The sequence below is a fragment of the Zonotrichia albicollis genome, chromosome W, assembly GCF_047830755.1.
Source record: "Zonotrichia albicollis isolate bZonAlb1 chromosome W, bZonAlb1.hap1, whole genome shotgun sequence".
In the NCBI taxonomy this organism is placed as follows: domain Eukaryota; kingdom Metazoa; phylum Chordata; class Aves; order Passeriformes; family Passerellidae; genus Zonotrichia; species Zonotrichia albicollis.
In genome coordinates this window covers 2,561,488-2,572,385 of record NC_133859.1, presented here as the reverse complement: position 1 = coordinate 2,572,385, position 10,898 = coordinate 2,561,488, and the positions used below count along the sequence as shown (strand labels likewise).

At 53.4% G+C, this 10,898-nt stretch overlaps 1 protein-coding gene across 1 annotated transcript; it reads right to left on the bottom strand.

The window, feature by feature from the left end:
- Nucleotides 1-381: 381 nt before the first annotated feature.
- LOC141726805 (uncharacterized) lies at nt 382-1,149 on the bottom strand. Its single transcript, XM_074531873.1, has one exon. It carries the CDS (start codon nt 1,147-1,149, stop codon nt 382-384), a length of 768 nt encoding a protein of 255 aa, XP_074387974.1.
- Nucleotides 1,150-10,898: the final 9,749 nt, after the last annotated feature.

The following is a 10,898-nucleotide window of genomic DNA, read 5'->3' as shown; positions in this document are numbered from 1 at the left end:
GAAAACAGAAACAATATTGATAACAGAAGGGACTGTTTACAGGAAAAACTACAACACAATTTTCTGGGTCTTCCTGGCCACAATTTCCCCTGCCTGGAAATTTCATCCTTCTCCTCAGGGAGAGAGAGAGTCCATTTCCTGCCCCTGGGAATGACCTGATGTGGGAGTGAATGTAATGACAGGGCCATGGCCAGACCTTCCTGTTTTTCCATCCCACATAATGTCATTGGCAGGGACAGGAAAAGGTAAAGGTGTCTTCCCAGCATGGATCATGGGAACATGGATCATCAGGGCTCTTCCCAACATGGATACTCCAATGATTAGAGTTGGGGCAGTGCACAAAATCCTCCTGCACTTGGGGCATTGGAGGCCTTCCCTTTTCTAGTGCCTCCGTTGGTGACTGGTCAAGTGAGAGCTCTGGGTGAAGCTCTTCCCACACTGGGGACGCTCGTAGGGCCTCTCCCCAGTGTGGATGCGCCGGTGCCTGATGAGAGTGGAGTTGTGCTTGAAGCCCTTCCCGCACTCAGGGCAGCGGAAGGGCTGCTCATCCATGTGAATCCGCTCATGCAGGAGGAGATTGGAGCTGGTGTGAAACCTCTTCCCACAGGTTGGGCACTTGTAGGGCCTCTCCCCAGTGTGGGTGCGCCGGTGCCTGATGAGGTTGGAGTTTTGCTTGAAGCCCTTCCCACACTCAGGGCAGCGGAAGGGCCTCTCCTCTGTGTGAAACTGCTGGTGCTGGAGGAGATTGGAGCTGGTCCGAAACCTCTTCTGACACTGGGGACACTCGTAGGGCCTCTCCCCAGTGTGGATGCGTTGGTGCCTGATGAGTTCTGACCTGCAGCTGCAGCCCTTCCCACACTCCCCACACTCGTAGGGCCATTCCCCAGTGTGGATGCTTTGGTGGCGGATCAGGGTGCTGCTCTGTCTGAAGTTCTTCCCACACTGCAAGCACTTGTAGCGCTTCTCTCCATCATGAAGCTGCTCATGGACCACCAGCTCTGAGCTCTGGCTGAAGCTCTGTCCACCTTCCTGGCTCAGGGTGGGTCTTTCCTCCTCAGAGCACCCCAGACTGGGTTTGGAGCCCCTCTTCCTATGAAATCTGTGGGGATTTTCCTCCCTGTTGGATTCCTGTGCCCTGGAGTCACTCATAACGGCCTCTTCCTTGAGGTTCTGCTGTGGGGATTTGTCCTCCCTGGTCCCAATCCTCAGCTTCTTCTCTGGGGGAGGAAAGACAAGGAGAGGATGGGATTTGCCTCCGTGCCACAGGGAAGGGGAAGGAGATCCCCCCAGTGAATCCCCGGTAGGATGGTGTTGGCAGCAGGGTTGTCCTGCAGCCGGGGGCTGTGCTAGGCTGGGAGACGGAGCAGAACAGAGAGGGAAAGGGGCACTGACTTCCTCCTCACCTGCCTGGGTGTCCTGGGGCATCTTCCTCTTCCTCGCAGTCTCTCCCTCTACCTGGCTAAGTTTTAGGAACGGGAAATTCTGTTTTGGGAGGAAAACAAGAAATGAGCACACTAAATTTTGCACCGGATTGAAGGCAAAAGAGTCGGAGAGTCTAAGTCAGAATTCCAATTCAAAAACAAAATTAGGATCAGGGCAATGATACAGAAACACTGCCTTAAACTCACAGAGTCAGGATATAACCTGACACCCTGTTGGTCAGGGTGGTGGCAGCAGTCCCATTAAATGGTGGCTGCAGTCCTGTTGGAGTGATGAACGTGATTCTGTCAAAGCTGTGATCCTGTAGAATGGTCTGGTCTTCCTCTGAAGGTCCAGTGGAGGTTATGGAGCTCTTGTCCTCTGGGAATCCAGTAGGCAAGCTGCTCCTGGTTGTAGCAAGGCTCAGCTTATATCCAGGTAGGAATGCTTGGTTCCTCCCCCTGGGCAGAGCATCCCACAATGGGATGATGGAATTTTATCAGTCCTGCAGTGACACTCAATGGCCCATTCACAGAAGATATCTCCCCTGGAGGGTGTTATCAGGGCTGAGTCATGGAAGAGATAAAGAACACTGCCCCACCTGTTTATAGCAGTTGATGAAGTTTGGGATTGAAAACATGCATTTGGTTACATCTTGCATGGCAACCTGAAACAGTGGGGTAATCCCTGCTCAGGGGGTGTACACCACCTCCCTTACCCAAACTGGCTCAGGTGTAAAACCCCCACCCCAGGAAGGCCATACACACAGGGGACAATGTCACACTTGCCCTGCTCCAGGGGAGGTCTCGGTCCCTCTCACTCCCTTACTCTCCCCCCTTTTCTCTTTCTTTCCATCTCTCTCTCTACCTCACATTTACTGTTCAATAAAATCCACCTTGGATTTGGTCTTTTTAGCATCTTAATTGGGGCAGAGGAATCTCTCCAACAATTTTCTTAACCAGATTGCGACATTATTTTTCCATAGTGGGTTCAGGGCACTGTTGTCTGACCCCAAGTGCCTTTGACAACAGGATGGTTCCCTCCAAGGAGGAGGTTGTGGTTCTCTCTGGAGGAACTCTTGGAAACTTGGACACAGCTTCCTCTGAACAACTTATGGGAGAACTGATGAGGAAATTGGCTGTTGTAGGTGGCCAGTGAAAAAGAAAATATTTTGTTGTCCTTCCTTGAAAAGTTTGTTAAAATCACTGGAGGAAAGGGAGGAAATGATCCCAGTGAGACTGACAAGGTTCATTCACCCCATGGTGAGGAACACAAGGCTGCTATAAATCCCACAAAAAGCCCAGCTCAAGTAGCTAAATTCACAAATAACTCTGGAATTCACAGGCTTGCGTTCTTTGCCAAATGTGAGAATCATTATTCCTCTACATCCCTGTCACCATTGTGATAGCTCCACAGAGTTTCCCCTTCCTTTTAATAATCTGTATTGGGCCTAATTTCCGCTTTTCTTTTATTGGAACCTGCCAGCAGCTGAGCTGGAGCTGTGCAGGAACCAATGAAACGTAGAATTGCCACAGAATTTCTTCTATTGTCAGTTAATTCCTGTTTGGGATTTGTTTGCATTTCCATCACATGTGACTCTCGGGAAAATCAAATATTCATCAAAGTATTTTATGTAGGATTAAGTTTGATTTCTGCCTAGTTTATTTTGTCCAGTGCCCTGGGGATGCTCAAGGGGTCTCTGTGCCTCGCACCCTGGAGGACGCTCAGGAGGAATTTGTTGCGATTGTCCCTGTCCCTGTCACCCCAGGCCATTCCCCAGGGGGTCTCCATCATTCTCACCCCAGGGAATGCCTGGGGGGTCTCCCTCCCTCTCACCCCTGTGCCAGGGGGTTCTCGGGGCAGTGTCTGTCCCTCTCAGCCCAGGGCATGCTCAGGGGTCTCTGTCCCTCTCACCCTGGGGGATGCTCAGGGGGTCTCCATCCCTCTGGCCTCAGGCAATGCCTGTGCAGGGCTGGAGACCAGGGGCTCTGTGTCCCTCTCACCGCTGAGGGTGCTCGGGGCTGGGGGGGCTCTCTGACCTTCTCACACCTGCGGAGGCCGGGGGGGTCTCTGTCCCTCTCAGCCCTGCTGTGACCCCACCCAAACATCATCGGGGTCAGAGGGACAGAGACACCCCCAAACCCCCAGAAGGGCTGAACCTGGGATTTGGTTTGGGGCTGAGGATTTAGGAAAGGGCTGGAATTGGGGCTGGGCTTGGAGTTGGGGCTGAGATTTGGATTAGAGCTGGGATTGAGGTTAAGGCGAGACATGGGATTGGCTTTTGGGCTGCTGTTGGGATTCTGTCTGGGGCTAGACGAGTCAGGCACTGAGATGAGAATAGTGAAAACAGAACTGTGAGTGTGTCTAAACATGGAGTGAGACTGAGACCAGGGTCAGGGTCAGGTTTGGGACTGAGCTCACCCAGAGCGGGACAGAGGGGATGTCACTGCAGGATGTCCCTGGTATTATCCCAGCCCTCCTCAGGCACCTCCAAACATGGGGGCAGTTGGATGCTCCAAGATCCAGGTGCTCCCACACTGCCCCTCCATACCAGGCGAGCATTCCCTGAGGGCAGCCCTGACTGTGACCTTTGGGGCTCTGGAATCAGCCCTCATATCCCTGCAGTGGGAGCAGCTGCAGACAGTACGAGAGATTTCCACCCTCTTTCTGGAGGAAGGGTGAAGCCTGGCTGCCCTTTTCTTCTGGTGCCTCCTCCTCTCCTCAGCTGAGGATGTCAAACTCCCCAGGAGCAGGAAAATCCCCATTCCCTCTTTCCTTGTGGCTGCAGCCTGGAACATCCACCCAGAGTTAAGGACTTTTTGATAGCCCTGCTGAATGACACTGGGATGAGATTTGTGAGAAGGGGAAGAAATTGTATTTTGATAGTAACTAAAATATGCAAAATTATTCCTTTCTGTTATATTGCTTTTCAGTCAATTCTGGTCTGTTTTCAGAGTGCCACCTTCTCAGCTGATTGTGTTTGTGCCCTCCTTTCTCTCCTGCCTCTCTTCCCCTGCTCTGTTTCTCTCTCAGGGTCTCCCTTGACCCAGGGCAGCTCACACCAAAGACCGTGCCCGGATTTAATTCCCAATTCAGGAGCTACAGCAGCCATGGGTGAAGTTAGGAAGGCGGGCAGTGAAATGCCACTGTAAGATCTTGCTCCACTTGGGTTTTGGCTCCTTCTTGACAGCTTTGCCCTCAAGGGCAGGAACATCTTTTCATAGCTGAGAACTGGAATTCCAGACCCTGGCAGTGTGTGCCGTGGATCCCAGAGGGGCATTCCCGAGGCTCCCAGGGTGCTGCTCCTGCCGTGCCTCCCAAGGAGCTTCTCTCCCAAGGGGAGAAGATCCAGCAGCTCTGTGGGCTCCCAGAGCACACAGCAAAGGTGGCTTTGATGGACATTTTCCAGCACCATCCCCTCTGGAAGCAGAGGGAGGGAGGAAATAGAAGCGAGTCCTGGAAGGACTGGGGTGGGAAGGGACCCTGCCCATGGATTACGACCCCGCGAGGGAGAAACGCCTCTTCCCCAGTGAAGGAGCGAATGAGGGCGTGGGAACGCAACCGACGATTATTGAACGTGGACTGAACGGAACAAGAAATAGGGAGGAGAAAGGGAGAGAAAGAAATCGGGAAGAGGACTCACAGAACAGAAAGAAACTGGAAAAGGCTTCCGCCTGGACTCCGCAGCTCCCAGGGACACCGGCAGGGCGAAGCGCCTTTCACAATTCCAGCCAATCAGAAGAGGCGCTAACCAATTTCCAGCCAACCAGATCTTTTCCCGCTGATGACTCACCGGTTGCCAGGCGGGCCCGCAGAGCCCGGCGGCCCCGGAGCGGAATTTGGGGCTCGGGCCGGGGGACGGATCCGCCCCGGGAGGGTCCCCGAGCCCCCTGCCCAGCCCTGGGGCCGATCGGGGGCTCCCCCACCCAGCAGCCGGTGCTGCGGGGCCGCGGGGCAGAGCGGTGGGAAAGGGGGGCCCGGGCTGTGAGCGGAGGAAATGCAGGAAGAAGAGGAGGGAGAGGAGGAGCGGGAGCGGGAGCCGGAGAATCGCGGCGCTCGCAGCGCCCGCACGCTGAGCCTGCAGCATCCCCTGCTCCGGGAGCATCGCCCCCAGCCCCGAGCCGCAGGGGAGGGCGGAGGCCGAGCTCGCCCCGGCTCCAGCCAGGGGTCTCCGGGAGGATTTTTTGGAGAGTGTTCGTAGCCGGCAGATCCCGGACTCGAGCCCCGGATATCTCCGGGCTCCCCAAGAGGAGCTTTTTCGGGGGGAGAGGAGCCGCGATCGCCCTTCGGGAGGGTCCCGGGGGGTCCACGTGGGGATGGCCCGGTACCGACGGGGCGGGACATTGGTTTTGGGGATCCCCGTGAGAGCCGGGGCTGTGGAACGGGGGACCCCCGGGACGGGGAGAGGGGAAGGGGCGATACCGGAGCTGGGAGACCCCCGGCAGCCCGGAGATGAGGCGGGGACGGGACCCCCTGACCCTGACAGGGGTGTCCTGGGGTGCCTTCATGATGCTCGTACCCCATCGGTCTGTTTTGCCCAGAATGAGTTCTGCAGCTTTAATGCTGGGTCTGAGAGTGAAGGGGAGGAGGAAGAATCTGCAGTTTGTTTTCAGAAACTGCACTCACTCCTCTACATTCCAGCTCCTGTATGGACAGACAGCAGGACAGAGCTCTCCTTTGCTTTTAGTCAGCTTTTAGGTCTCTCAGGCAGAGAAGTTCCCTGGACTTTGATTTTTCTTTTTCTCTGGAGCTGTTTAAACCTGCTCTGCACTGAACAACCAGAACACCACCGGCAGCTCCCACCTGAAGCCCACTGCCATGGACCTGGGCCGAGGCATTTCCAGCGCTGGATGGACTGATAAGAGACTGATAATAGACTGATAAGAGACTTATAATAGATGATAATAGACTGATGATAGACTGATAAGACACTGATAAGACACTAATAAGACCCGGAGTGCGCGGAGCTACAACCCAAGCAGGGACTTAAGGAGTTTGTCATCTATTGTCATCTATTTTGGAGCAGCAGGAGATTTTATTGCTTAATATTGTTCAGTTTTTGTGCTGGTGAATGCTTTGCCTGTAAAATAAAGTTTTTTTATACTTTTCTCCCCGGAAATATTTTCCCGGACTGGCTGAGAGTGGGGCTGCTGAATCGGCATTCTAGAGGAAACTCCTTTTGGAGGGTTTCAACCAAATTTGCCCTAAACCAGGAGAGGGTGGTGGAAAGAAGGGGGAACCCCAAGTGGCTGGATTGAGGGGAGGCTGGAGAGGGGGGCCTTGGGACCCAGAACCTCCCAGAATCCAAAAGCAGGACCCTGGAGAGGAGGGATCCCCTGGACCGATGGAATCCCCACCAGCCCTGAGATGCGGGACCAACCATAACCCAAGAGGGATGAGACTGGAAATGGGAAACTCCTGGTGGCTTTTTTTTATTCACTCTTGATTTTTGGACATCAGGTGACTTCTAGAAATGGACGTGGATGGGAGGAGTCCCCAACCCAAGGCATTCACATTTTGTTTTTTCCCAAACCAGGATTTTCCCCAAACCTTCCCACCGTGACACCCCCCCTGTCCCGCTCTTGGTGAGCTCAATCCCAAACCTGACCCCAATTCTGGTCTCAGTCTCACTCCATGTTTAGACACACTCAAAGTTCTGTATTATTCTCATCCCAGTCCCAAACTCATCTATCCCAACCCCAGCCCGAAAGTTAATCCCATGTCTAGCCTTAACCCCAATCCCAGGCCAAATCCAATCTCAGCCCCAACTCCAACCCCAGTCCCAATTCCAGCACCTTCCTAAATCCTCAGCAACAAACCAAATCCCATGCTCAGCCCTTCTGGGGGTTTGGGGGTGTCTCTGTCCCTCTGACTCCGGTGATGTTTGGGTGGGGTCACACCAGGGCTGAGATGGACAGAGACCCCCCCGGCCTCCGCAGGTGTGAGAAGGTGGGAGAGCCCCCCCAGCCCCGAGCACCCTCAGCGGGGAGAGGGACACAGAGCCCCTGGTCCCCAGTCCTGCACAGGCGTTGCCTGAGGCCAGAGGGATGGAGATGACCCGAGCATCCCCCAGGGTGAGGGGACAGAGACCCCTGAGCGTCCCCTGGGCTGAGAGGGACAGAGACTGCCCCGAGCACCCCCTGGCACAGGGGTGAGAGGGAGGGAGACCCCCCAGGCATTTCCTGGGGTGAGAATGATGGAGACCCCCTGGGGAACAGCCTGGGGTGACAGGGACAGGCTCAACCCCTGCAGAAAGGCCTGGGGTGAAAGGGACAGGAAAAACCCCCCCAAACCCCTCCCAAGCATCCCCCAGTGTGAGAGGCACAGGGACCCCTTAAGCATCCTCTGTGCACTGGACAAAATAAACTTGATAGAAATCAAACTTGACTCTGCAAAATCACTTTGAAGAATATATGCTCTTCCCACAAGTAACTTGGGATGAAAGCGCAAACAAATCCCAAATATGAATAAACCAACATTCCAAGCAGTGATGTGGCAATTCCAATATTCATTGCTTCCTGCACAGCTCCAGCTCAGCTGCTGGCCAGTTCCTATAACAGGAAAGTGGAAATTTGGCCCAATACAGATTATTAAAAGGAATGGAAAGCTCTGTGTAGCAGTCACAAAGATGACAGGGATAAAGAGAAAAATGATTGGCACATTTGGTAAAGCCCCCAAGCCTGGGAATTCAGGACTTATTCGGAAATTTATCTACTTGAGCTGGGCTTCTTGTGGGACTTTTAGGCGCCTTGTGTTCCTCACCGTGGGGTGAATGAACCTTGTCAGTCTCGCTGGTAACATTTGCTCCCTTTCCTCCAGTGATTTTAACAACTTTATAAAGAAACACAACAAATTATTTTCTTTACACTGGCCACCCATAAAAGCCATTTTCCTCATCATTTCTCCCATAAGTTCCCCAGGAGGAAGGAGCGACTGTGTCCAAGTTTCCAAGAGTTCTTCCAGCAAGAACCATAACCTCCTCAGTGGAGGGAACCATGCTGTTGTCAAAGGCACTTGGGATCAGAGAACAGTGCCCTGAACTCACTGTGCCAAAATAATATGGTAATATGGTTAGGAAAATTGTCAGAGAGATGCCTCTGCCCCAGTTAAGGTGCTAACGCGACCAAATCCAAAATGGATTTTATTGAACAGTAAATGTGAGGTAGAGAGAGAGATGGAAAGAAAGAGAAAAGATGAGTGACAAGGGACCGAGACCTCCCCTGGAGCAGGGCAAGTGTGACATTGTCCCCTGTGTGTGTGCCCTTCCCAGGGTGGGAGTTTTACAGCTGAGCCAGTTTGGGTAAGGGGGGTGGTGTTCACCCCCTGAGCAGGGATTCCCCCACTGTTTCAGGCTGCCATGCAAGATGTAACCAAATGCATGTTTTCAATCCCCATCTTCATCAACTGCTATAAACAGGTGGGGCAGGGTTCTTTATCTCTTCCATGACTCAGCCCTGATAACACCCTCTAGGGGAGATATCTTCTGCTAATGGGCCATTGAGTGTCACTGCAGGACTGATAAAATTCCATCATCCCATTGTGGGGTGCTCCGCCCAGGGGGAGGATCTAAGCGTTCCTACCTGGATATAAGCTGAGCCTTGCTACAACCAGGAGCAGCTTGCCTACTGGATTATCAGAGGACAAGAGCTCCATAACCACCACTGGACCTTCAGAGGAAGACCAGACCCTTCTACAGGATCACTGCTCTGACAGAATCTCGTTGATCACTCCAACAGGACTACAGCCACCATTTATTGGGATTGCAGCCACCACCCTGACCAACAGGGTGTCAGGTTATATCCTGACTCTTTCAGTTTAAGGCAATGTTTCTGTATCATTGCCTTGACCTTCATTTTCTTATTAAATTGTAATTCTGACTTAGACTCTCCCCCAGGTTTGCCTTCAAACCAGAACAAAAGACAATGTGCGCACCCTTTGTTTTCTTCCCAGAACAGGATTTCCCATTCCCAAATCTTGATTGGATGGAGGAGGAGGCTGCGAGGAAGAGGAAGGAGCCCGAGGACACCCAGGCAGGTGAGGAGGAAGTCAGTGCCCCTTTCCCCTTCTCTCCTGCTCCATCTCCCAGCCCAGCACAGATCCCGGAACAAAAGACAATGTGCGCACCCTTTGTTTTCTTCCCAGAACAGGATTTCCCATTCCCATACCTTGATTGGATGGAGGAGGAGGCTGTGAGGAAGAGGAAGGAGCCTTGGGATACTCAGGCAGGTGAGGAGGAAGTCAGTGCCCCTTTCCCCCTCTCTCTTGTATCATCTCCCAGCCCAGCACAGCCCTCGGCTGCAGGACAACCCTGGTGCCAAGACCGTCCTGCCGGGGATGCACTGGGGGGATCTCCTTCCCCTTCCTTTTGGATTGAGGCAAATCCCATCTTCTCCTTTTCCTTCCTTCCCCAGACAAAAAGTCGATGATGGAGACTGGGGAGGAAAAATCTCCTTGGCAGAACCTCATGGAAGAGGCTGTTTTGATTGACTCCACAGTGCAGAATTCTAATGGGGAGGAAAATCCCGAGACATCCTGCAGGAAGAGGGGCTCCAAAACCAGCCCAGAGTGCTCTGAGAAGGAAAGACTTACCCAGAGCCAGGACGAAGGACAGAGCTTCAGCCAGATCTTGGAGCTGATGGCCCAGGAGCAGCTTCATGATAAGGAGAAGCCCCACAAGTGCTTGGAGTGTGGGAAGAGCTTCAGACAGAGCAGCACCCTGATCAGCCACCAGATGACCCACACTGGGGAATGGCCCTACAAATGTGGGGAATGTGGGAAGGGCTTCAGCTGCAGCTCCCACCTCATCACCCACCAACGCATCCACACTGGGGAGAGGCCCTATGAGTGCCCCACATGTGGGAAGAGGTTTCAGACTGGCTCAAATCTCCGCCTGCATGAGCGGATTCACACAGAGGGGAGGCCCTTCCGCTGTCCTGACTGTGGGAAGGGCGTCAAGCCCAACTCCACCCTCATCACCCACCGGCGCATCCACACCGGGGAGAGGCCCTATGAGTGTCCCCAGTGTGGGAAGAGCTTCACCACCAGCTCTGCCTTGACCAGACACCAATGGAGGCGCCACTAAGGGAAGCCCTGCAAATGCCACAAATGCAGGAACAGCTTCAGGCACCACTCCAGCTTCATCCCCCATTGGAGGGCCCACATTGGGAACAGCCCTGGTGATCCATTTTCCCTGTGATCCATCTGTGAAGACACCTGTCCATTTTCCTGCCCTTGCCAAAGACATGATGTGGGATGGAAGAACATGAGAGTCTGGCCATGGCCATGTCATTACATTTACTCCCACCTCAGGTCATTGCCAGGGGCAGGAAAGGGACTCTCTCTCTCTCCCTCTGAGGAGAAGGGTGAAATTTCCAGGCAGGGGAAATGCATGGCCAGGAAGAGCCTGTTGTTGATATATTAGTTTTCCCTGTAAACAGTTTTTCTTATCCCTTATGTTATCAATATTATTTCTGTTCCTG